Raw genomic sequence first — 26,815 nt, 5'->3', positions numbered from 1 at the left:
GGGAAATGGGTGAGTCTCCTGCCTCTGTGGGGGACTGAGCTGTCTGTACTCCTCAGGAGCAGCTTCCTGGGGCTTAGCTCGGTTCAGAGGGTGGGGTTCAGAGGGTGGCGAATGCCAAGAATTTTTCTCCGGAGTTGACCATCTGCAGAGAAGTTGGGCCGTGAAGCCTCATTCCTTGGGTCTCGCCTTCGTGCTTTCTCCTGGGGTCAGCTCAGCCCCCGCACAGGTGGGGCTCGGGTTGGGATTAGGGCTCTGTCTTAGAGCTTGTGACCTTAGGACCTTGGTGTTTCTGCCTTGATTCTGTACATACGTGGTGGCCCTGCTTGCCCGCAGGAAGGAGTAGCAGACAGACTCAAGTAAAGCTTCTCAGCCATCTCCTTGGGGTGACCCGGCTGCTGAGGCTTCGCCCTCCACTGAGGGCGGTGGGGGTGAGGGGAGTGATGTGCTCATTGGCCAGGCTTGGGTCACAGGGTCACCTTGGAGTCAAGCCGTGGAGGGAGTCTCTCCCTGTCACCTGCCTGTTTTCCCCAGAGGTGGACCTGGTCCGCCCTTCCCTGTCATCCTTCTAATCTTCCTTTCCTGCTCATTGTCACACGTGCATGGATCCGTCTCCCCAGGGAGTGTGCAAGCCACTCCCCAGAAGGGCTTAAGAGTTGACTCCTAATGAATGCATCCTTCTGCTGTTATCTTGGGTGGCAAGACCTTCCTTTATTCCCCAAGCCTCAGTTTCTTCATCTGCAAAATGGATGCAATAATGAAGCCAGGTGCCTGGTAGGGTCATAAGGAGGGTTGAAGGAGTTAATTTCCAGGAGGGTGTGGTGCTGAAAAGCGTGCATTTGTTCCCACCTTATTACCTCCTGTGACCCCAGAAATGCACCAGAGGCGGCGCCATGGAGCTCTGACTCTGGAGTTTGGCACTCAGGGCCTCAGTCCTGCCTCCTTGGTGGGTCCGAGCCTCTTTTTTCTGAGCAATAAATGGGGTTTGTGTCCCTGTCTGAGGGATACCTGTTAAGAGCCTGGCACCGAGGGCTGGTGAATGGTGGCTGTGCTGATTTTCCCGATAATGACAATCTCCAAGGGGAACCTGGGCCAAGGGGAACCTGGCATCAGATCCCTGGGTTCAGTGTTTCTGTGATGTTGCCTCTCTGGGCCTCAGTTTTTTCCTCCCGTCTGTAAATGGGACCTCAGCTGTGAGCGGTGAGTGACAAACAGGGCTTTTGTCCTTCACCTCCGCCCATGCCTCCCTCTGAGCCACAGAGCTGCCGTTCAGCCTTTATTGACAAAAGACAGTTATTCAACGCTACTCTGAGAGTCTTGGCGTCACCTGAACATGGGGTCTTCATTGGCAACAACTCAAACATCTTAACTTGTCGGGGGTCACATCCCGCAAAGCCACTGAGCAGTCCTGCTCAGATGGCCAGCACCAGGCTGTGTCTAAAGGTGAAGGCTGCTTGGCAGAAAGTTCCAGAACTAGGTAGCAAGTACTTCAAGATGGTCCTTTAAGACAAGCCCCAGCCTTGAGCCCTCCAGGCGGCTGTCTGATGAAGAGTCTGGTCCTCGGGTTTGGGGATGCCCAGACAGAGCTGGACATCCAGCTGGTCAAGAGGGGACAGTGGTCCGAACCACCACTGCACTTCTCGGCATCGATGGGGCTGGAGGGTCCTTCTCTTTCACCTTCTCTTTCCCCAGACCCGCTCTCCTGTCCCTCCCACCCACCGTCTGCAGAATCCACCACTTGTGAAATCAGTAATTGATAATGAGAGAAAAAAGAAAGAAAGAAAGAAAACCACATAAAAACAGCCATAGGGCAAGGACGAGGCTAGCAGGTGCCAATAAACACACCGCCTGGCAGCTCCGCCAGCCCTCTCCCACGCGGGCCAAGCTTTACATCGTCCCCTTTGCTTTTTTTCCCATCAGTGTCTTAAATCCCTGCACGAATGGCCCCCGCCATCCTTCCCATTCCCACCCTGGTCTCCCCTTCGGAAGCCCCCAAGCCTGGAGTGAGGTACACTCCTGTCTTCTTGGGCGCATGTGGGAAGAAATCTGGATCATGACTAAGCAGTCAGAAACGTCTCTGGTCTCCGATTTAGAAAAAGAGAATGTCCCGTAGTATCCCAAGAGCTTTTTGTTCTAAAAAACCAGCCCAAGGCTCTAAGAGCCTGTTGGCGCCATGATCCTCTGGAGAAATTTAGGAGGAAGGGTTGCCGGGAGGCAGGCAGGGACCGGGGACTCTCATTCCAGGGCCAGTTCCAATCGACGCTGCAGAGGGGCTCCAATAAATATAAATAAAGGTACATGGGGGCCCGGGGCCCAGCATGGCGCAGGATCTGTTGTGTGCAATGGCCTGCAGGAAAAGTAGGGCTGGAGGGTGGGGGGCGCACGCCCATCCTGGAGTTCAGCCCGGGCTGGCAGAGGGGAGCTGCCAGTTCTGCCGGTTCTGCTTCTGGCCTCGGGGCCTGATCTCTGGAGGCCCGAGTGGATGCTTAGCCCCAGAAGAATGATTTCAAGGGCCTCCCCGCTGGAGAGTTCCCATGGCGTACCAATGCGTCCCATCTCAAAGTCAGGCTGCAGGTCCTCTCAGGAGCCCGGTGGGGGTGCAGGCTCCAGAATCTCATTCTCAGATGTCACTCTCTGGGAGGAGCGTTGGGGCCGGGGGGGTGTCGTTGAGGTCAGGGGAAGCTGGTGTGCCTGTCCATTCTCCTCTGTCCTTCTGACCTGGGGTGGGGGGAGTTGCCCAGAAGGCCTCCTGTGCGGGAGTGAGAGGGCCAGGGGCACCAACAGGTGGAAGAGGCCTCACTTCCCGGTACACCAGGCTCCGGGGAGCTCTCTGCCAGGGGCTGGGGTGGGGGCAGACAAGGCCATCACCTCAAAGCAGGGCTATGGGCTTGTTCCCTGGGGCGCCCAGGTACTGGGAGGAGGAGGTGGTGGTTGACGCCGTCACGCTGTCTGGGGTCGAGTACGAGGCATAGAGACCTGTCACCTGCAAGTCTGGGAAGGACTGGTCGCTCCCGCCGGAGACGGGGGTCAGGCCTGAAGCCCCCAGCTCACAGCCAAGGGAAGAGTCTCCGAAGGCCCCCAGGGTGTCCAGGCTGAAGCCCCCATCCTTCATCTCCTCCCAGAGGTTCCCTTTCAAAGACAAAGGCATTTGGGTGAGCTGGCTTTAGGACAGACGGACCTGAATTCGAGTCCTGTCTCAAGGAATAGGCAAAGAGACCGTGTGTAGGGTTCAAAGTCAGGGATTGCAGGGGAGGAGGCATGGAGAAGCCAAGTTCCAGCCCCAGCCCTCCCCCTTCCCACTGGGCATCCCAGGGAGTGTCGCTTCTGAGCCTCAGGTTCCTTGGGATGAGTGGAGACAATCAGAGACTCCATCCAACACCCCCCCCCACCCCTGTTATCTTCCCAAGGTTTCAACAGGGGAATGTGTAGAAACATGGACTCTCTCTCAGGGTTCCCACCATGGCCCAGCCTGGGGACAAAACAACAATTTCCCTACATAATAATCCAGGGGGTCAGGCAGAGAGAGCAGAATATACCCTTTCACAGCTGTAAGTAACACCCTTACTAGCTAACTCACAAACCTGCTAACCAGTCCATTCCCTCTCTCGACAGAGAACTCCCAGAGGGAGGGGCAGGGAGGAGTCCTCGGCCCTTGGCTGGCGCACGGTAGGAGCGCCCGTGTCACAAACAGATAAATCATAAGACACTTCCCTTGTCCGTGCAGGCATTCGATCATCTCCTATGTGCCAAGCACAACCGAGGGGCAGGCAGTGGGTCAGAGCGTGACCTGGCCTATGGCTGGCACACGCACACTGAAGCGGTTACTGAGTAAAAGCTGGGGGTCGGACAGCCCTGAGTGGAGGTACTGCTCTGCCCCTTACTAGCCGGGTGACCGTCAGGCCAGCAACCTCACTTCTCTGTCTCATCTCCTCAGCAGCAGAATGGGGACAGGAAATGGCAGTGGCCTGCCAGGACCATTGCGTGGTGGGACTGGGGTGATGGCTAGGGCATACAGTAAGCACTCATGAAATGCTTGCTGTAATTCACCAGCATGAGGCACTTGGGAAATACTTGTCCAAGGAATGAGCTGAGGGGTAAATGCAGATGGACCTCCACTTGCCTGCCCCCATCTTTCTGGCCCTGCAGCTTCTGCCACCCCCACCATCCCCTTCTGTCTCGCCCTACCCCGTTCCTGTAGCCTCACCCTGCAGAGCGAAGTCCATGATGCTGGGGTCCAGGGCGTCCACCTCGGTGCTCATGTCGGTGCTGATGTTGATGAAGTCCACAGGGGCCCTTCCCAGGGCAGGATGGGGCAGGGGACTGGGGCTCAGGTCTGGCAGGGCATGCAGGGGCGGGGTCTGTGCTGGGGCTGGAGAATCTGGGGCCAGATGTGCCTGGGGCTGGACCTGGTGGTGCAGGGGGACTGATTGCAAGGACAGGGTCACCAGGGGCTGGGGTGGGAGCTGGGAGACAGCCAGGCAGCGGTGGGCCATGGCCACCGTGGCAGCGTGAGTCAGCACAGTGGTCTCGGGGTTGCCAGGCCGTCTGCAGTTTTCTGGTCGGTCCGAAATCAGTTTGTCCAGCTCCTCTGCAGGCAAGGGAGAGGTCCCTCAGCAGCCGGCCTGTAGTTCCCAGCCCCCCCCCCCCCCCCGTTAGCATGTCTGTAACCTAGCAATTCTCTTGGATTCTCTGAGCCTCGGTCTCTTCGTCTATGAGAGGGCACTGTGCACTCTGCACAGTGCTGTTGGGGAAATGTCATGAAATCACAGATTGCATAGGGTCTGTGAGGAATGAGGGAGCCTCACATGACAATGGTAGGTCCTCTCTTTGGGACAGTGCTTTAGCTCAAGGACGTCCCTGAAGCTAACAGCTCTGCAAGAGGAGGCAAGGCAGAGAGGACAGGTCCCACGACACTGGGACAAAATGTATGAACACACAAGGGGTCCTACCCGCTCCCTGCTACTAAAGAGACATTAGGTGTTACTGTGGGTTGAAAATCGGATCCTCCTTAATGCTCTTGGTTATAAACAAGAGAGATGATTACTCTGAAATTATATCTGGTTGGTGGCTTGAGTCTCCTTGAATGTTACACTAGTTTGACACTGGACCACTAGGGTTCCGGGACCTATCTAAGATGGCACACGTTTTAGAAAAGAGGACACTTATGGGCGCCAGGGTGGCTCAGTTGATTAAGGGTCTTCCTTTGGCTCAGGTCATGATCCCAGGGTCCTGGGATCGAACCCCTGTGTCAGGCTCCTTACCCCACTAAGGGGCTATGGGATCACACCATGGTCCCCTTTTCCTCACTTTTTCGAATTATTCATCTCAGAGCTACACCCCCATCCTCCTTCATACCCAAATCTCAAGCATGATGATCCCCACGGAATCAGGCTAAATATTCCTGAGGCTGGGTGGGATTAACCTTCCATTGGACATTTTCCAATGGATGTCACTTCTATGTCCCTCCCTGTCACATCTCTTAATTAACAAAAAAAAGCAGATGCAACATTTTTTGCTAATGTAAAAATACTTCATGCAGAGGGTTGAAGATTTGGAAAATACAGAAACATGTGAAGAATATCTTTTAGTCTTTCTGCATGTGTATGTGTGTGTCCATATACATAAATCCACACACATATAAATGAGTGGCTACACACACACACATTTAAATATATGTGCATTTACTATATATTTAAAAATATGATTAGGCTGTGTTCTATTGTCTTTTTTCACTTTTTGCATTGGGGTATATTTTTCTATTCCAAAAATATTCTTTTTTTTTTTTTTAAGATTTTATTTATTTATTTGACAGAAGGAGATCACAAGTAGACAGAGCGGCAAGGAGAGAGAAGGGGGAAAGCAGGTTCCCTGCCGAGCAGAGAGCCCAATGCAGGGCTCGATCCCAGGACTCTGGGATCATGACCTGAGCCGAAGGCAGAGGATTAACCGACTGAGCCACCCAGGCGCCCCTCAAAAATATTCTTGCAGCTCACCCTTGCATTATATCTATTTAACTAATTGCCTATCTAAATTGCTTTCAATTTTTACTAGTAGAAATAATTTTGTGGGCCTCCTAGGTGGCTCAGTGGATTAAGCTCAGGTCATGATCCCAAGGGTCCTGGGATTGAGCCCCTTGTCAGGTTCCTTGCTCTGCAGAGAGTCTGCTTCTCCCTCTGCCCCTCCCCGCTGCTCAAGCTCTCCCTCTCTCTTGTATGTGCTCTCTCTCTTTCAAATCTTTAAAATAACTTTGTCTGTAAACCTTTTGTTGGAATTTTTGATATCCTCAGCATACATTATCAGAAGTAAAATAACTGGACCAAAAAAGTAGGGAACAGTTTGCAGGGTTTTTATATATTACTTTGATGTGGAAATGTCTCACCCATCCTATTATGAAGGTGCCTGTTTCTCCACATCTTAGCCCACACTGGGTGTTACTATTTTATTATTTTGAAACAAGGTGCCAAGGCAGTAGGCAATGTAAGAAAGCGAAGTCCTCCCATGGTCGCTTAGTTTGGCATTTCTCGGTGAGAAACTAGGGGCTGCGTTAGGAGACTGAACAGCTTTCCACAGGCCTCTGACCAGACCCTTCCGTGGACTTGCCCCAGGGGAGGCATGTTTCCCAGGAGGAAAGGAGGAAAGTCCACCAGGCACCCGTGTCCCCACCAGCGAGGCCGGGACCTACGGGCAGGGACACGTGTTGCGGGCGGCAGTGGGGGTGTCTAGGCCTCACCGGGGTTGGCCATGCTCCGGTGGATGGCAGCAAGGTCCTTCCTCTTCCACTTGTACATCTCCTCCTCCATCTTGTCGATGCGGGCCAGGTTCAGGGCCCACAGGCAGCCCTTGCGCGAGGAGCCACTCATCTTGTTCTCTACCTTCTCGAAGCACTTGTTCAGGGACAGGTTGTGTCTCACGGAGTTTTTCCAGCCGTCGGGAGCTGTCTGTGGGGACAGATGAACGCACAGGAGATGCCCTCAGAGACCTTCTTGTAAGCCCTTCCTCTCCAGGGGCATCTCAGACACAGGCCTCAAGGGGCAAGGCATGGCAGTGGTGGGGTGAAGTGAGTCTGACGCCTGGCCTTAAGTTGGGAAGGCAAGAGAGACTGTGGGGACTGTGGCTCACCAGGAGGGCCACGCCCTTTTAAAGGGGCAGCGCATATCAGCTCCAGCCAACAGTTACTATGTGAGAACAAGCCCAGGGATGCCGAATTGTCCCCTCCTTCTCTCCTCCTTAGGAAGCAAGCGAGAGAGAGGATGCCATCACGCGGATAACTGACCGAGTATATTCAGTCATGTTTCAATGCTCATACTTAATTGTTAGGTAATCAGATACTACAGTGCAGCTCACATTCTAGCCCCTGTCCCCTGCACTCGCACACACCACTGTCTGCAATATTTCTGCGAAGGACACTGTCCAAGTCAGGGACCCTGCAGCTTGGTACCCTCTGACCTCCTTCCCTCCTTATTTCCCTTTGATGCCAACAAGAATAATGTTCGTGATGGCCAGTCACACGCCAGGAGCTGCCACGGCCCTTTACCCGCAGAGTCCTTGCTCCCCTGGCCAGCTGGCTGTCATTCTCCCCATCTTACACAGGAGCAAACCAAGGCTCGGAGAAGCAACGGCTCTTGCCACATCTGTGTTCTGCATTAGGGTGTTTTGGGGAGTCTGTGTGGAGTCACTAAGCTGACCCCGCCATCTTCTGCCCCCCCCCTCACTCCAGGATGTCCGGTGAACTCCATCTCTGGGCAGAGTCCGACTCTAATGCCCCCTCTTCCTTCTGGGCTTCTTTGGCCATGCCTGTGTGAATGCACAGTTGTCTACGGCCATCACTGGGGACCTAAGACAGTGACCCATTTTAGTCTGGGGCCAGTCCCGGGTTCTGGCGGTGTGAGGGAGATGCCAGAGCAGCTGGCCTCTTAACACCCCTACACCCCACTGGGACTCCTCACCTTGAAGTAGGGGAAGTGCTCCTTCATGAAGCTGTAGATCTCACTCACGGGCAGGCTGCCTGTCTTGCTGTTCTTCAAGGCCATGGCGATCAGACAGCTGGAGGCGAAGGGTGGGGCAGGCCAGGATTAAAGGGGTCTCAGGCTGACAGCCCAAGGTCCCCTCTGCCAGGAAGTCTGCCCTGCTTGATCTCACCAGTACCAGCCCTTCCATACTCAAATGGTGTTAGCTCTGGTACCATTCCATGGCCCTAGGTCTTGCCCACCCCTTGCCCTTCTCCTTGACCCTGAGCTCAGACAGTGGCACCAGTCTTTATTTAGAGAAAACTCTTTTCCTCTCTTTATTCCTTCCCCATAGTGAATGTCTGTGGGCCTTTAGACTTAACTAGGCTGCTTACCACCCACCCCCCACTCTTGCAGGGTACACAATATTATTTTGATGGCTTTTTATATCACAGGGAATCAAGGCTCAGAGAGGACAAGCTGCTTCCCCGAGGCCGCATGGTTTGGGAATGACAGAACGGAGCATCGGGCTCTGGGTCTGGAGTGGGTTCTCCACCCTGGGAGCTGATCCTTTCTAGAGCACGTCCCTTCTGGGGGCTCCCCACTTGCCAAAAGCTCCCCCCACCTTGCAAGTCTGAGCTGTCCTAAAGGCAGCCTGGCCTCTCTCCTCCCCTAGCCCCCCAACAGCCGCGGCCCATCCCGGACCTCACCTGTATGAGTAGATGGGCTTGGGGTAGTGTTTGGGGTGCAGTTCCTGAGATGAATGGACAGCCATGCAGGGCTGGGAGTACGGAGACCGTGCTCCAAATGGGGAGCCATACAGGCTCACGGGAGGGCACTTCCCACAGCCAGAGCAGGGAAGCGTGGCAGAGAGAGAAGGTAAGAAAGGACATAAGCCACTCACAGGAACCCTACCCCACCCCAGGCTTGCTTTTTAGGAGATGTTATTTAGTAAGATGTGAAGTCACCGGCCCCAGGAGACAATCCTGTCTCTCTCTGCTCCCTGCGGGGGTTTTCGGGAACCCAGTGAATGACTCTGTGGGCATGGCGAAAGCTATCTCTGTGTTGCAGGAGAGTAAACTGAGGCTCAGAGAGGTTCCTGGCCAGCCCAATGCAGGGAGGTGTGTCTCTGAGTCTAGGACCCTCCCCCCAGCCCCCGGGTACCTGCTGTGGGCCTGCGGGGAGCGGTAACTGTGTCTGGGGGGTGGACGAGTATAGCTGTGGCGAGTCCTGCAGGCCAGATGAGGGCTGGCCCCCCACAGGGATCTGGCTCACCTGCAGGGGCCACAAGAGGAGATAGAGGGGGTTAGGGTGAGGGTGGATCAGCCCCACCCTGGAGGACCCCCCCCCCCCCCCCCCCGCCGCTCGAGCTCCCTGACCCCCATGGTGATGCTTACAGTGGCTCCCTGACTGGCTATGGGGCCCAGGCCAAGCATGCCTGGGGGGGCCACGCCAGCCGGGCCATGGAGCAGGGCACCTGCGGTAGCTCCCACGTGCAGGTCAGCCGCCCTGGCCAAGGCACCTGCAAAAGGGAAGCACGGAGAGGCTGCTGGGCCAGAGGAATGGGGTCTGCGGGCAGAATGGCTCCAACCCTGGACACCGCCAGAGGACAGAGCCTTCACCCACACCCTTGGGACCAGGTGCATGGCAGGTGCTTGGTAAATCACCACTCAGAGTGCAGTGCTGAGCTGTGGATTCCTACCAGCTGTGTGATCTGGGGCCTGCTTCAGTTTCCCCATCTGTACAGGGGAGCTCCCAAGATCACCTACATATGAAGTTGTTGTGGGGGTTTAAGGGAGGTCATGTCTATACAGGGCTTATCACGTTGCTGGCTGCACGACCACATCTCGGTAAATAGGAGTCAGTAACTAATAATAACAATGATGTCATTAGTATCCCGGTTCTCGTCCATCGTGAAGCCCAAACATCAACTCATTGTTCAGCTCTCCTCCTCAGAATCGTATCTTGGTTCCCAGGGCCACCAGGCTTCGCTCTGAATGCCTTTGTGCCTCCTCTACCTTCTGCCAAGCCCTGCCCCTGAGCTAGTGGATGTCCTCACGCCTGCACTCCAGCCACCCGGTCCTGGGCCTGGGCAAGACACTGCTCATCTATCACAGATCCTCACCACCATTCTGCTTTAGGGCTACCTTCTAGATTAAACCAAGTTGACCTATAAGATGATCCTGCCCTGCGGCCACCTCTTCCAGGAAGCCTTTGGGGTTCCTCGGCTCTCTTCTGAGTCCTGGCCACCACCTGGGCTCATCCGTGGTGCCTTTGGTCTGTCTGCCTCTCTCGGACCAGACCCTCAGCTCCCTGAGAACTAGGACCACATCTTGTATGACTCATAGAGACAGGAGCGTGGGAGGGGTGCAGCCGTCCAGGGAAGAAGGGACAGGCTTCCTTCTTTCATGCTTCCCATCTCTTGCATGCCATACAACACCTACTATAACTGCAAGGTACTTTTGGCATTGAATCTTTTCAACACTCCAGGAGGGCAGCTCTGCTATCCTTTTGTTGCAGATAAGAAAATAGGTCAGAGGGGAAAGTAGTTGCCCAAGGTTATGGATCTGGAGGTTCTAGATGAGGGTTTGGCAAACCCTGATCCAACAAAGCCAGATCCAGCCTGTGCCATGTTTTTGTAAATAAAGTTTTATGGGTACATAGCTATGCCCATTCATTTACATTGTCTGGGGCTGGGCTTGTACTAAAGGGACCCTATGGCCTACGGAGTCTAGATATTGACTACACGGCCCTTTACAGAAAGAGTTTGCAGACCCCTGCTACAGACGTTTTGGCCAAGAACAATTTGTTCAATGAAATAAATATTCCTAGACCCTAATTTGTCAACTATTGGCACTTTTAATGTACCTTGATGATTGTTTTCAACACTTCTTATGCCACTATTTTGTCCACTTGCTATCACAGCAGCAGCTGACATTTATTGAGCACCTACTGTGTGCCAGGACCGTCGGCACCTTCCAACGTATCCTCTCTCTAAAGATCGGGGTTCTGTAGGCTTCTTCAGTAAGGGGCCAGATAGCAAATATTTGAGGCTTTTCCAGCTGTATGGTTTCTGTCTTTGGGTTTTTTACAACCGTTGAAGAATGCAAAACCATTCTGAACACAAGGGCAATACAAAAAATGGGCTGCAGGTTGCAGGCTGCCTTTGGCCTGCAGGCTGTAGTTTGCCAACTGCTTCAGCTGTTCACAAGCCGGGAAGGGGCAGAGTAGGGGCTGTCTTCATTCATCACTGAACCCTGGCACATGCTGGTGAGCACACGAATGCCCCCCATCCCTCCAAAGAAGGTGTCATCAGGCATGTTTTGCAAATGCAGTAAGAGGCACAGAGAGTGAGAGACTGTCATAGTCACCCAGCTGCTGGGGGGCAGTGCTGGGCGGCGCCCCTCCCCCCCCCACCCCTGCGCCACGCCTCTCCCCACCCCCACCCCCCTTGCGCCTACCTGGGTGTGGGGGCAGCGCACCGGGGCCACCCAGGTCCATGCGGCCACTCGCCATCTGCTGCAGCCGTGGCACATCCACCGCTGTGAGCCATGACAGGGACTGCAGGTCCCCGGGAAGGTCATCATCACTGCAGGTAGCCAGGAGCCTACAGGGAGGGGCAGGAGCTCGGGCAGGGCGGGGAGCTCAGGTCGGCTCCTGGCCATGTAGAGAGGCACCCCTCCACCTCTGGAATCATCCCTGGCCCTTCACCCCCCTGAGCCACCCTCATGTGTCCATCCCCTGGGCTAGGCGTGGTCCCTGAATCCCCACTTTGGCAGCCAGATCCCACATCCTCAAATCATGCCTGTGTTTACTGTATCTTACCTTAGTCCCTACCTAGCCCCCAAATAATAAACACTAATGTTTGTTGAACACACACTATATGCCAGACACCATATCAAATCCTTCATGCGTGGTAAGTCATTGAACACTCTTCACCCCATGAAGCAAACGGTAATGGTAGTATCCCCATTTTACAGATGGGGAAACTGAGGTGAGGAGCTCGGTGTTCAACAGGCACAGTCCTTTTCAATCCTGTTCAATCCCTGCAGCAGCCCTGAGAGGTCGGATACGCCCACAGGTCCCTCTTGCATTTGGGGAAACTGAGGCTTAGAGTGCTGAGTCGCTTGCCCAAAGCTACACGTAACAGGAAGTGGTGGGGCTGGGACCCAGGCAGCCAGGCCTGAAGCCCAAACTCTTCACCATGCCCCCAGCAGCCCCTGGAGAACCCCGTAGGACCCACATCCACCACCCCTCTACAGACTCTCCACAGAAAGAGAAAGGCTACCCACTGGGAATGGCAGGTAGGTCCCCCCAGTGTGGGGTAAACAGGCCTCCCCAGCACTCCTAAAGTCATGCTTGCCACACGGCTCCAAGGGCCCTGGGCTCCCATGGCAGTGTCTTGTCCACGGGATAAGGTGGCTGCAAACTGGCCCAGAGCCCACACCCGACCCACCAGGCCACCAGGCCAGGGCCCTTCTGGTGTGTGGCCCAGAGGTCCCCAGTCCACATTCTGAGAGCCACGGTTTAAGAATAAGTCTCAGGGCTTCCTAGGAAGGGAGGAGAGAGAAAGCAGCGCAGCCTCCAGCCTTGTCCCGTGTGGGGCCGGGGACCCACCATGGGGCATCTGTCTCAGCCCCCCAGGGCCGCCCTCCAGCTGGAGGGCTCTCCCCCTGCTGCCCCGCTATCCCTCGCCTTTTCTCTCCCCACTCCTTCCCACCTCGCCCGCGCTCGCTCTCTCTCCTTCTGTTTTAGGGCCACAATTAGCGTTGCCATGGCCACAACTGCTCCTTGGTGCGGGGCCTGGGCCCTCAGCCCACCAGGCTGGCATCAGGTGACCATCAGGCTGCCCCAGCCATTGGCTGCCTTGTAGGAAAACAGGGCCTGGAAACGATTTGAAAACCCGGCTGGCCGTGTCAGCAGCAGCAGTTGGCCTGGCTGCTGTCCCCCGGCGGCCCATTGTGCGACAAACGACTGTTGCCCCCGTGGCACGTGGCCCCCATTGTCCTAAGGTATCTGTGCCATTGTCGTTGTGGCCCCCCTCCCCATCCCCGGCTGCCACTCCTGCAGCCTGCTCGTAACTCATCTGGCGAGGGACAGCCACAGCCCAGGCCTAGGCGATGCCATCTGTCCCCTCAGGCCCGTGGAGACCATGGGGTGAGACTGAGGGGCAGGGCCTGGTGTGCCGCCCACCGCATGCATGGGGGCGTCTGGCCAGTCCCCCCCACCCCAGGACTGGCCAACCTCCCAGAGTCTGGTGGTGCGAGCCCTGCTCCTGCTCCCTTACCTGCTGTAGCTCCCCATTGCCCCTGCTGCTCTCTCTGGTTCTGGGGCAGCAGGAAGGAATGGAGGTGAGCTGCTGCTGGCAGGTTTCTGAAGCCAGAGCCCGCCCCTCCCCCCCCCCCGAGTGGTATTGGTTGGGTGCAAGCAGGGTCTCTGCCGGTTGGTGACTGACAGATCGTCCTCAGAGTAGTTAAGAGCTCGGGCTCTGGCTTCCAATCCTAGTCTTCACTTACCTGTGTACCAGGGCCACTGACTTATTCTCTGTGAGCCTCAGTTTTTCATCTGTAAAATAGGGCTAATAACACTTCCTTTCTCCTAGGGTGTCAGGAGGATTCAGCAGTGATCACACGGAAAGCCCTTAGAACAGTGTCTGACTCGGCTGCGATCAAGATTCATTCATACCAGTATTAATGTTACTATCAGCCAGGTCCCTAGAGAACTGGAAGTCTGTGGAAGTTTTGGGCTCTGTGGTCTCAAGGCCCGCCTCTGTTGCTGCAACCACCAGCGGCTCCCCGTGTATTGAGCACTGCCTCTATGCTCTCTCCCCATTCTGCAGACAGAGAAACTGAGACTCCCAAGCAGTCACTTAAATGCCTAAGAGCCTGTTTCCCCATGAAGGGAGGATTGCAGAAGGTTAACAATACTGCTGAGCTCGTGGTGGGGGAGGGTGGCGGAGTAAATGGTGCTATTCTGACTGTGCTTTTATGGGGTTTTTTGGTCCTGCTCTTTGTGTGCCCCGACCCCGGCTCCCCATTCCTTCAGCATCACCCACACCCACACACACAAACCTATGAGAAGCACAAGCAGCCTCCTGCGGCCACCCAGTGTCTGTTCCAGCCACCCTCCCCACCCTGGGACCCCCCAGCATGGTCCCACCGCCATGCCTTAGCAATTCCCCCTGCAAGGAGTGCCACTCTTTTGCTTCCTTCCCCCACCCCCCCTTCAAAACGGTGCCCATCCCTGGAGGCTCACTGCACATTGTCTTCTGGCCTCTTACTGCGGAAGCGCCTTCAGACATCATCTCACCTCACCACACATTTGATCCATGGGGAAACTGAGGTTAGAAGGGAAACATTTTGCTTCTGATTCATAGTCCAGAAAAAGACCAGGGCTAGGTCTTTTTCTGCAGCAACAGAGGCGGGTCCTTGAGACCACAGAGCCCAAAGCTTCCACAGACTTCCAGTTCTCTAGGGACCTGGCTGATAGTAACATTAATACTGGTATGAATCTGTCTGTGCGGGCTCATTCCAGCCCAAGAGTGACTTGTCATCCAGGAAGTCTTGGCCATCCCGACCCCAAGCTCAGGGACCCCTCTGCATCCTGGCTGCTCCCTGCACCTTGCCAGGGCCAGTAAGTTTGTGCTGCTGTCTCTCTGCCCCCTACTGCCGCTGTCGGATCACTGAGGGCTTAAATGCCTTCTTGGCTGGTTGAAATAAGCTGACCCCCAGGCCACCAACCCAAAGAATGGTGCGGCAGTGGCTCTCATGTCCAGAACTTCTAACACCCACAGAGCTAGCCTCTGCCTCCCTGAGTCCTTGCAACAGCCTCCAACAGGGACGGGGAGCAGGCAGCCCCACTGTACAGATGGGGAAAGTGAAGCCACCCAAGACTTGAACCCAGGTCTGTCTGCTCCATCAGAGGGCCCCTGGGGGTGATGCTCCCCTGCCCCATGAACTTGGGGCTCACGAGTGGGGCTGTGGATACCAGCATTGCCCAGGACTTGATTCAAATGCAGAGTTCAAGACCCAGCCCAGAGCCTGGGGTCCCACCCATGAGCTGTGGAAGCCACATTTGGTACCTCCCAGCAAAGCTCCGGGGGAAGGACAGCTCCAGGGTGGTGTGACAGGACCTTGGGAGGGCACAGTGCAAGCTTTGACTAGACAAATCTGGGTTCAAGTCCTGGTGACCCCTAGCTGTGAGACCTCAGACAAGCCACTTCTGGTCCCTGAGTCTCCATTTTCTCATCTGGAAAATGGGAGTATAACTGTCTCTGTCTCCTTGGGTGGTTTCGAGGAGCCCACAGGCCAGTGTGTATTCCACCTTGAACCCAGGCCTGGTCCCCATTCTCCCTTTGGGATCGGTGGCCAGGCCCCGTGCCCCCTGTTGGGCCTCCCTCCTGCCCGTGCCTAACACTGGCATCTCCTATCCTCGCCTGTCTCCTGCCATGGACATGGACACCCCGAAGCTCTGTGGTAGGGGTCCGCTGGCCCTGAAGCCTGGCTCACTTCCCTCATCCCCCATATTCAGGCCTCTTCCCCCTGCGCCCCAGGAACCGGGAGGCAGTGCGCCAGGCCCTAAATAGGTCCCGTCCCCATTGCCAGGCCCAGGTCCTTACCCATCTGTCTCCTCCACTCCCTGCAGAGGCACATCAGCCCTCTGTCCACAGTGCTGGTGCTGTGTGAAGCACCTGCCACCTGTCCCTCACCAAGGCCTAGAGTTCCCTCGTTAAAGATGCCCTGGTGAGCCCCATTCCTACTCTCTTCTAACACTTCCTTGCAAATGGCATAAACCACAGAGTCATCAGCTGGTGTCACCTGAGAAAGACTTCTTGGTTTGAGAACCACTCTGTCTTCCCAGCCAGAGGCCCTCGGACGGGCGTGTAATCTCCAGCCTCAGCTGTCCCACCTGTAAGATGGGTCAAGGGGTAATGCCAGCACCAATTCCTTGTACCCATCCCCAGAGCTGGGGTGGTGGTGTATAGGGGACATGGTTTTTGTGAGACATGCGCCATCAGCGAGGGTCTGGGATTCCTCCCTGGGGGATGTGTATGTGTGACCTTCTACCAGTCCCCTGAGTGGGTTTCCCCTCCGTTGGGAGAAGACAGGACATTTGCAATTCAAAGGAAAAGGCAAAATCCAGCCCTACCATCCTGGGGGTCTCCCAAGACCCCTCCTGCTCACTCTCTCTAGGTCTGTCTTTTCAGTCTCTGGGTCAGGAGGTATTTCCAAAGAGGACAGGGGCTGTACCCCACCCCCAGCTCTCAGGCACCCCCAGTTCTGGCAGGGAGGAGGCCAGGACCAGGGCTAGGACCAGGGCTGAGTCCACAGCTGGGGGCAGGAGCCCCTAGAAGAACCTGATGTTGAAGCAGGGAACCTTATACTCCCTGAGGGAGGAGCTGTACCCCCAGAACCCAGTTTAGAGCCAGGCACACAGCAGGTGTTCAAAAAGTCCTCACGGATTGGACAAATGAACAAATAGACCCAGCCTTCTAGATGTCCCCACTCCCACTGCCCCCCTGTCCCCCAGGGCCAGGCAAGGGTGAAAGGCCCAGCTTAATTTTATTTAATTTTATAAAAGCCTATGGAAATCGCTTGGGGTGGGCAAGTCCCTGCTGTGTGCCCAGCCCGATCAGGCAGGTGTGGTTACTTGTTACCGCCTTCCCATTTACCAGATGGAGACACTGAGGCCAGGGAGAAACAGGCCTGTCTACGGCCCCCCAACTGGGGACTGGGCTGGTTACAGCCCCATTGTCCTCTCTCCCTGCCCCATAAGGAACAGTTAAAGAAATATTTTCTGTGGATTCTAGAAAATTCTAGCACTGTGCTATCCATAGGAAGCCACACGTGACTATTTAAATTTACTAAAATTAGGTACAGATTTCGTTTCTTCATCCTACCAGCCACATTTCAAGGGTTCAATGGCCACACATGGCCAGTGCCTGCTGTATTGGACAGCATGGAATTGGAACATTCCATCACCACAGAAAGTTCTTACAAGACAGTGGTGGTCTGGAACATTCTTTTCAGTCATGATGGAAAAATCTGTGGTGTTTCCACATTGCCTTAAAATTGGAAATATGATTAAGGTTTGGAAATTTCAGGAGCTGATTTCATGGAATTTTTGTTTTAGTATGTTTCATTATAAAAGACTCCCCCACTTTACCTCCTACCAGAGAGGAAGTTATAGGAGAGCTCTGTAAAAATGGGGACCTTGTACTAAGGCAGCTCACAAAGTAGTGAGCTCTCTTTCATGGGGGGCATTCAAGCAGGAGTTGATAGATGACCAGTCAGGCCCCTACTGGATGAAAGATGAGCCCAAGCCTCCTCCAAGTTCCCTTTGATGCCAAGACCCTACAGCTCAAGGGAGCAGCCTGCACGTAGTCTCTGCTCACATTTCCAAAGTTCTATCATCTTGGGGAAGTGCTTCTTCCCCTCTCGGCCTCAGTTTCCCCATCTGTTATGCAACAGTGTCAGAGTAGACAATGGTTAGGGGAAGGCATGAACCCCAAGGTGGGTGGACCAGGGTCTGAACACTCCTGGCTGTGTGTTGGTCACTTGCTCTGGGGCTCAGTGTATAAAACAGGAATAGTAAAGACATCTACCCGGAGGTGATGCTCATTAGCATCAGACCAGATGAAACATCAAGTTTTCCACTGAAAAATCAGGTTGTTAAAATGAGGGGTCCCAAAGGTGATCCCGGATAGGGCTTCCCTTCTCAAACCAACTGGGGCATTTATTATCAACAGGGGGTCCCTCCTCATTAACGAGTGGAGAGCTTTTGGGGCAAAATGAAAATAAAAAAACCTATCTGGCTCCCCAGGGTCCCCTGAATTCAGTAACAGCTCCCCACCGCACACAGGGACATATCCATCCTTTCCTTATTAGAACCCCCCACCACACACACCCCTGGGGGGGGGGGTGTCATCACCCCTGTTCATAGATAGGAGAGGTGAGGCCGAGCCAGGAGAATTTGCCTCCGCAGCCTCTGGCCAATGGCCTCAGGTACCCGCTCCAGCACTTTTCGCTGGGCCTCAGTTTCCCCATCTGGAACACCACGGGTCTGAGCCCCTTCCATCTCGGTGGGGCTGCCACTGGGATGGACACACAGCCTGCAGGGCCACTCGGGGTAGACTGCAGAGGGAGTGGGGGATGCGGGAGGCTGTGGTTAGACCCTGGTTAGGAGCCAGGTGGTAGCCCGGGGAATAGTCTATCAGCAGTGTACTCATCTGGCCGACATTTTCCAAGAGCCTCCTATGTGCTGATTATTCTACGTGTCTCATCTGTGTGCCCTTGTGAGTTTGCTCATCAGAAGTCCCAAGCCTTCTGCAATACCACACTCCGAGCCTATCCCAGCTAGCACCTCCCCACTCCCCACCCCTGTTGCCTTTTCTGGGGCATTTTAAAGTTGGGATGACAAGTGTCGGCTCTGGGGTCAGCCAGGCCTAGATTTGAATTCCATGCAGCTACTTAGTAGCTCTGAGACTGGTCTGCAGGGGTCTACCTCTCTGGGGCTCAGTTTGCTCATCTGTACCATGGGGTGCTAACATCTGTGCCCATTCTCAGAGTATTTGTTGCAGGGCGGGGGGGAGGGGTGTTCCCAGCCCACCTGTGTGCCTTGCGTGGCAGTGTTTGCATGATTATAACCATCTTCTAAAAAGTAAGCATCCAGCAGAGTGGGCTCTAAGGTAGAAGCACTAGCAGAGTGTCCCTGAACTCCTGAAATATTCCCTGAACTCCAACTCGCTGTGCTGGGTGGCAAGCACACAGAAGGGCCTCTGTCCAAGGAGATAACTTTCTAAGTGACCCAGGATGGAGGGTTGGTCCCCTAGCATGCCTACCCCCTGCCAGCCCTCTTTGGTCTACACCTCCCTCAACTCTCAAAAGTCTGCGGAATGGCTCCTTAGCAAACCCATTTCTCAGATTGCTGAGGTTCAGAGAGGCAAAGGGATAGCGCTCAGCCAAACAGCATGGAAGCAAAAGAGCTGGGGCTTAAACCACCCACCCTGGAGCCTCTTTGCTTGGTCTCTCTGCCAGTTTAGCTGAAATAAATCAAGCTGTGGGCAGGAAGAGTGAGTCAGTATCCTCATTTTTAGAAGGATCGGATGGGCGCCTCCTTGGCAACCCTGGGCAAAGCGAGGCACCACTGGAGTCCATGACTGTCATACTATACGGACCAGGGGACCAACCTGACGACGTTAATTAACAATGTCCTTAATTAATCAGCCGTGTCGCTGGAGGGATGGGAGCTGAGCCAAGAGGGCAGGGCACTGCAGGGGTGAGACCGGGGACACCTGGATTCCAGGCCTGGCCCTACTCCTAACAGAGGTCCTTGTGCAGGTAACTCAGTGCCTGTGAGATTCCACTTGCGCATGTGTGGGCAAGACGGGGGAAGAGGCCCTGCCGCTTGGTTCAGGGCAAACCACAGGAAGGGTATGGAACACCATTTGGCTCAAGGGCTAGACAACTATTTGTGGAATGGATGGATTTAACACCTAGCAGTCAGAGTAGCCTTTCAAAAGAGACGTGAGAATGTGGCCCTGTCCTTAAAACCCGTTAGGCGAGTAAGGGTCCAGGTATTCACTGTGGTCTGGCCTGGCCGCCTCCCACCCCTGCCTTCCCCTCCTGTCCTCATCTCCTCCGTTCTAGCAAACCTATCTATCCTTGAGTTCCTCAAACATTCTAAGTGCTCTTTGCATATGCTGTTCCCTCTGCCCGGAATGCTATTCCATGCAGTCATTCGCAGCTGGCTCCTCCTCATGCTACTCAGCACAGCCCAAATCTTCCCTCCTCAGAGAGGTTCCCCTGGCCTCTGGGGGTTCTTCCTGTATGTGTCTGCAGAACATTAAGCATTTTTCAAGTATTCATTTATATATGTTTCCAGTCTTTCCACGCTAAGAGGGCAAGGACTAGGAGGCCCTATGTTTTGTTCAGCACAGGGCCTGGCACCCTATGGGCATTTATTACCTCTTTGCTAAAATAAGAGAAGGTGGAAGGATACCCCCCCCCCCAGCCGCCCAGCTCAACTAGAATGTGACTTGCATTGCCCAGTCTCTAGCCATTTCCTGCCTGGCTTGGCCATACCCCCACCCCAGGAAGCCTCCCAGACCCGTCCAGTATCTCCCAGTCTTTCCATCCCCTGGAATGATTAGAGCTTTTAATGTCTACATAGCATAGACCCCTGAGATCACCCATTAATTTTACTCAGGCATTGCCAAGCCCCACCTTCCAGATACTAAACTCCTGGAGGTCAGGGATGACTTTGCCTTATACATGATTACAGTCACAGAGTGACCAGCACAGCTTTCATTCTTTGACAAATATTTGTCCCCTCTCCCCCAAGGTGAGCTGGACCCCTGCGGCCACTGCCTCCTGTTGCTATAAAAGTAAAACTCCATGGAGCCCTTGCTAAGGGACTTGGCCGTGCCTGCAGTGGGCCACCTGTATTGGGGGAAGGATTACTGTTTCTGTGGAGATTTTCGCTTACAGAGCTCCTGTGCAAAGCCCGCAGTGAACTGTTTCCTATATCGGGGTTCCTTAATGTTAATACAGTAATGGAAGGAAACTACCGTTTATGACCCAAATCCCATCTTAACAAAGCTATGTGACCTTGGGCGAATCACTTCACCCCTCTGCACCTTGATTTTCCCATCTATAAAATGGAATCATTCTCCTAATAATTTCCACCATGGACGGCAGCTGTAAGGATAAGATCAGAGAAGGTAGAAGAGAGCCCAGCACATGGCAGGTGCTCAGACAATGTTACTTCTTTCCTCTCCTCTGGCTTTGCATGGTCCCTAGGAGGGGTTCCCACAGCAAAAACTGTCTTTGGAGAAACACGTTACCAACCCAGCGGAGCAGAAGACAGAGGCACATTCAGGCCTGGGATATCACTTCTGCTCTGATTACAACACGGAGGTTTTACCTGCCTCCTGGAGATGTGGTTGGTAGGAAATTGTTACATTACCACAAACTGTTCCTGTTTCCAATCCAACCTGTACACAAAAGGGACTAAGCATCTCATGGTGGTGTTTATTTAGCTAACGTAGCTTTTGAAATATCTTTTGTAACCGTTTACAGGAAAAAGAAAACCAAATGCAGTTTAGCAAGCTCGGGAATTCCCAGCGGGGCCAAGAGTAAGCTTAGTATGAAATGATTTGATTAGGAGCCTGGAAAAGAGAATCTTTCCTTTCTAGAACTCTGCTGGGACTTGGTGGGAGGGTGGGCAGTGGGTTTGTGCATGTGTGTGCCCATGAATCTTGGGGTGGAACCCAAGACCCCAAAGGAAGTCTGGACCCCCGGGAAGGCTACCTCTCTTTTCCTTGCCTGCAAGGTAGCCTGAGGAGCTTCTGGTCACCCGGAAAGAGAAGGGGTATACAGATGTGGGGACAGTCACTGCCCCTGACAGACAGAGCCCCCACCCTCCCTCCTGCAAGGAGGTCACAACCAATGGGCAGAGCCACACTGATGGTGGGGAAACCACCTCCCCGCCCCCCCCCCTACAGCTCAGCAGGGAGCTCGAGAGGAAAAGCAGGTGGTGTCTGCCCACCCAGGTCCACACGGTAGGGTCCTGTCATCATTTGAGTATAAACCTCCCTGCCTTTCCGTGGATGTGTTCTTATGTGCTACTGAGCAAGCCAGCCATCTCCCAATGAATATTTATTAAGCATCCATTCTGTGTCCAGCACTGTGGTTCAGAGATGAGAAAACCAGTGTCCAAAGAGAGGAGGGGTTTTGTGCACATCTTGAGGGGGGATATGGCTCTGGGAGAAGGTGAGGGTCCAAGAGCCAGCAGTCTACCTTCTTTCTCTGGGCCTCAGTTGCCCAATCTGTAAAAGAAGATGGCTGGACCTGACCTCTAGGATAAGTTCTTGAAGTTGGGGCAAGGGGTGGAAACCTGCTGTTCTGCCTCTTCCTGAATGTATGCCTCTGGACTCCGTCTCCTTGTCTGTGAATTGGGATCATGCCAGCACCTAATTTCATGGTTGTTATATGAAGACTGAACGGGATGGGGAGCTTCCTAAGGAGTTTCATGGGTTTCTGGCACACAGTAGGTGCTTAGGAAGTTGTTATTTTGCAGAACCTTGGCGAGCGTACTTCCTTCCCAGCCCCGAGCCAAAGGGGTACAGGCTAACTCGCATCTAACGTAAGCCGTTGCTGTCATCGGTGGGGTCAGGGCTGGCCCTTGCCCTGGCCCCAGGCCCCAGCGTCACAGGCAGGGAGCCTCTGCCAATTTGCTGTCTAAGCCAAGCCACTGACTCCCCGACAGCTCTCCCGGGGGGGGGGGGGGGGGGGGGCAGGGCAGCCTCCAGCTGCTGTCCCCCGGCCCCGCCCCCTCCATCCCTACACACAGCCATTGACACAGCCATTGAAAGCTAACGGCCAAAGGCGGCCCTTGGGGATGGAGGGCTGTGTGGAGGGCTGCAAGGGGGCTGGAAACAGGCTGGACCAGCAGCCTGAGTGGTCCTTGGAGCCATTCCCTGGAGACACAAGAGAGGCAATGAGAAGCCCATAAACTTCTCCTTGGCTATTATTCAGGGAGAAAAATGGGAGTGGTTGGACGGGGCCAGAGAGGTGCTACGTGATCATCGAAGCTCTCCTCCATGAGAAAGCACTCTATTCCAGGTCTGGCCGAACTCCTTTTCGGCAGAAAAGTCACTGCAGAATCCTTGCAATGACTTGTGACCCAGGTTCTCTCGTTACTCCATTTCACAGATGAAGAGAGTGAGGCACAGAGAGGGATAGTGACTTGTCTGGAATCACACAGCGGCAAAATGGCAGAGCAACTTATTCTGTTCCAGCCCTTGCATTCTTCACCAGTGGGACATGGGAGTGGAGTGGATGTGGGGGTGACAATACCCTCTGGGTGAGACAGCTTCTGGTTCGACTGCCTTTACCCATGACTGTGTCATCGTGTAAAGCCAGTTCAACAGGTCAAGCCTTGGTTTCCTCATCTGCAAACCGGGCAGAGGCAGGCTACACTCATGGGGATGGTTGTGGCACAGGTAGTGAAGGCTTAAGAGACCACCAGCTGCAATTCTTTTGATTACTACCCTGCCTTCCAGGCATGCTCGCTGTGGAACACAAGAAAGTCCTGGATCCATGCAAACAGGAAAGGCAGTATGCCCAGGCAACTCTGGGTGGGGGCTGAGGCTGGACTGCTCCTTGCTCTACTGGCCCCAGCCCTGTCAGGGAACTGGGTAGGCACTGAGGGTTCCCCCGCACCCCAGCCCCCGCTCCCCCCGTAAGCTTACTGCCTGCTCTCTGCTCTTTCTGGACACAAGCAGCTTGCCCAGTGCCCCCAGACAGTTTGTGAGCTGGGCTGGCCAAGACACAGGGGACTGAGACCCCAAGGGTTAGAGCAGGTGGGAGCCCCTGTTGGGCAGTACCTGGGAGAAGGTGAGGGTCCAAGGAACTCCCTAGAACCCCTCTCTCACGGCAAGCCAGCCTCGTTGATGGAACTAAGTCATAAGAACAAGAGCACCTGCTGGTTCTGTGTCTCTTGCCCTATAAAATGGACCCAGTTCTTCCAGCAGCCACAGGAAGGACATGCCCTCATCGTGTTCATTTGAAAGGTGAGGAAACTCAACTTGTCCAAAGCTGGCTTTTGAACTTGCACACACATCCGACTCCAGAGCAGCCGCTGTTCTCATCCCGATTTCCTAACTCTGGGGCTTTTACGGGGTGCCTGAGGCGACAATAAAGCTCTATGGTACTAGGGAAGCTCTATGGTGAGGCTTCCCTCACCTCCCAACGCCGGCTTCCAGCTGGGAGGACAGAGGGAGAGCCACCCCCAGACCTGGAGTGCCTCCTGGGGGCCAGACAATTTCATAGATATTGCACTTAAAACCAGTGAGAGGTAACTTTTATGAGCCCGGCTGTGCAGACAAATGAAGGTTCAGAAGGGAAATTGCCCAGGATCATGCAACTGGCAAGTGGCTGAGCTGGAAATTGTGTTTAATCTTTCTAATAACTCCATGCGGTGGGTACTATTTCTAGTCCCATTTTATGGATGAAGGAAACTCAGACTGCTCTGCACAGCCAGAAGAGCTGGGATCATAACTGATTTCACAGCCCAAGCTCCTAACACCCTCAGGCTGCCCCCAGTCCACCTGCCATGATTTAAACCCGTTCGGGGCTGGAAAGAAGCCTAGAGGTCTGTGGTTGTGTACTTTCCTGCTTTCCATTAAAGATTTTATTTCATTGCTCCAAGCCTTGGTTCTTCACTTGTACAGTGGAGGCTAATCAGAGCAGCTCCCAAGCTAGGCATACAGTAGGTGCTCAAAGAATGCTACATGCCTGGAGTCCATCTGGGGTCCCGGACCTGCACACGGTAAGCTCTCAGCAAATAGCTGTTTGCATTTGCGTCTTCATTTGGATCTCAGAAAGCAACCTCCAGGCCCACAGCCCTGAGGAAGCAACCTCCCTCTAAGTGGGGGCCTCCATCCGTCCCAGAGGGCACTGCTGGGGAGTTGCAGTGGCCCCCAGGAGGCCAGACAGCTCCTGGGTAAACAGGGCTGATCCGAGGTGACAGCCTGCTCTTCCCAGGCCAGGCGCTGTCCTGTCCCTACTCCATAATCTGGGCTGTGCCCCCTCAACCCATGAACGTGTCTTCCCTGATGGGTGGGGCACTGGGAACCAACCAGTTCAGGCCTCCTGGGCTCAAGGGAGAGTGGCTGGGAGGAGACTCCAGATCATTCCTTTTTCTCCCTCTCTTTGCTATGTGACCTTGCACAAACCCTTTCTCCCTTCTTGGCCTCAGTCTCCCCAGCTGTAAAAGCAGGGAACGGGACTGGTTGACCCCCTAGGAGCCGTCTGAGCTCTGAGGTTTGAAGACAAAAAGGCAAAGGCTCTGTGGAGCTTTCCCCCACCCAATTGTACCTCGCTTCATCCTGTCTCAAGAAATCATTTATTTTGGCCTCAGACTCCGCCAAATTTATTCCTCAAATACATGAGACCCAGGAGAGACCTTAATTCAAGAGCATCATTTAACTGACAAGCAAATGAGGCCCAGAGAGGGCAAGGGACTTGCTCAAAATCATACAGCCACGCTAAGAATTCAGGAGTTCCCACTCACAACTTTTCCAGCATCCAAAGAGGATGTAAGCCAGTTCCTCCCACCACCACAACCCCCCCCAAAGCTTTTGGGGGGCATTTCCTGGAGCCCCTTTGGGGCCATTGTAGGGGAAGCAATCTATTGTCTTAACATTCGCCAGGATGCCCTGTCTCTCACCCAGGAGGGGACCTCCCTTGGAGGAGACAAAAGATTGGGCTTTGAGAGGTCCCATTTCCCCAGGCCACAAGCCCAGACACTCTCAGAGAGATCTTCTCCCTCTCTTGCAAAATCACAGAATTTAATGTAACAATAGTTCTTGGGCAGAAACCATAAACATTAGCACAGAAACACTTTACACAACTTGAAAATATAGCGACTGTTATTGCTGAAGCAACCCTCACCTGTACTCCTGTGGAGAGGGGTGGTGGTTTTGCCCTGAGTTTCGAATAATTCCTGACATCATGGATGAGATGTCACTTTCTATCATCTCCTTGGGGAAAAGACAAGAAGGAAAAAAAACAAAACAAAACAACTCCCATCAGTGACAATGTGGACAGGGTAGAAACTCGGTTTTCCCACAGCTCTGAAGGATGGAACTCAAACAACTAGCAGAACACTTCAAAAAGAAAAAAAAAAAAAAAAAGGTGGTACTAGAGGATTTCTGGACATCAGAGGTCACTTTCCCAGGGCAAGTCTACAGGGTTCCAGAAGCAAAGGAAGAGAATGGAATGGAATTGCAGGTTCTTTCGAATTCGTGGGAAAAGGGGAGGAAGACTCTAGAATCCAAATGTCAAGTCTTGGAAAATGTGGACTTGCAAAATAGAAATCAGAAAAACCAGATTCTCTTCCCAGCCTATTTTCAACCGCAGCTCTGTTACAATCACTTTGAAAATAAAAAAAAAATTTCAAAAAAAGGACAGCTTGATGTGTCATGTATGTATCTCTGGGGGAACCAAATTCCCACTAGCAAAGGGAATAATCCCCGCTAGGCTCTCGCCCTTGAAATGCCTACAGAAATGCCACATGCCCTAGCTGGAAAATCAGTCCAACCCCCACCCGCACCCCACCCCCCCGCCACACAGAAACACAGCCAAAACAAAACAAAACAAAACAAAACTTCCCTGAGTTTCTCAAACTTCAATCCTGAAACCAACGCAGAAACCCACCAAAAGACTCTCAGTTCCGTCCCAAAAGTCACTCAGGGACTCCCGGGAAGGAGAAAAGGGGAGCAGAGAGAGGTAGTCCCCACGGCCCCTGCACCCGGGTCTCCACCCCTGGAAATGCAATGCTGGGCACTGCCCCGGAGGAGGGAGCAAAGCCGACCCTGCAAGGTGGTACCTGGCGCGGATCCTCGCCGGGTCGCCGCTGCAGGCTCTCCTGGGGCGGGCGGGGGTTTTGGAGGGGGGCTCCCTCGCGCTCTCCCCTCGCGTTCCGCAATTTGGCCGCCGTCGCGGCTCGAACCGTTTTTAAATTTCCCTCTCTGGAGCTGTCCAGCTCAGAGCATGCGCAGTATTCGTGCAGGGGGCTTTTTTTTTTTTTCCCCCAAGGGTCAGTTACAGGGCAGGGTCAAGGGGATTGCAGCGGGTGTTTCCCAGCATCCGCGAGCCTTGCACGCCCCGGGGCTCCGGGTGGGGTGGGATGGGGTGGGGTGGGGCGGGGCGGTACGCAGGGGTGGGGACACCCCTCTTCAAACTTTGCCAGTGGTGGCAGCAACTGCATGCTCGGGAGCAAGCTTTGAGGAGCAGTGGGAGGGTGATTTTGGCCAAAAGAATTAAGTTGCAAAAGGAGGCCGGGTGCATTAAAACTTGCACTCCGTC

The 26,815-nt window shown here is 54.2% G+C and overlaps 1 protein-coding gene across 3 annotated transcripts; it reads right to left on the bottom strand.

Moving 5' to 3' along the window:
• Positions 1-493: 493 nt before the first annotated feature.
• Positions 494-26,815, bottom strand: FOXN4 (forkhead box N4). Of its 3 annotated transcripts, XM_032310959.1 has the most exons (10): positions 26,337-26,815; positions 25,400-25,488; positions 11,405-11,550; positions 9,341-9,465; positions 9,108-9,218; positions 8,654-8,781; positions 7,944-8,040; positions 6,728-6,935; positions 4,202-4,585; positions 494-3,126 (listed from the first exon to the last, which is right to left on the bottom strand). In XM_032310959.1, the coding sequence occupies exons 2-10, from the start codon at positions 25,483-25,485 to the stop codon at positions 2,867-2,869; spliced, it is 1,545 nt and encodes a 514-aa protein (XP_032166850.1). In that variant the 5' UTR covers positions 25,486-25,488; positions 26,337-26,815; the 3' UTR covers positions 494-2,866. The 3 variants fall into 3 exon arrangements, with proteins under 3 accessions (XP_032166850.1, XP_032166851.1, XP_032166852.1); XM_032310960.1 differs by lacking the exons at positions 25,400-25,488; positions 26,337-26,815 and adding an exon at positions 12,664-13,359; XM_032310961.1 differs by lacking the exons at positions 11,405-11,550; positions 26,337-26,815 and having other exon boundaries at positions 25,400-25,473.

Source organism: Mustela erminea, chromosome 13, assembly GCF_009829155.1.
Source record: "Mustela erminea isolate mMusErm1 chromosome 13, mMusErm1.Pri, whole genome shotgun sequence".
Classification (NCBI taxonomy): domain Eukaryota; kingdom Metazoa; phylum Chordata; class Mammalia; order Carnivora; family Mustelidae; genus Mustela; species Mustela erminea.
The sequence above is the reverse complement of the archived record's forward strand: the minus strand, read 5'-3'. Positions and strand labels throughout refer to the sequence as shown.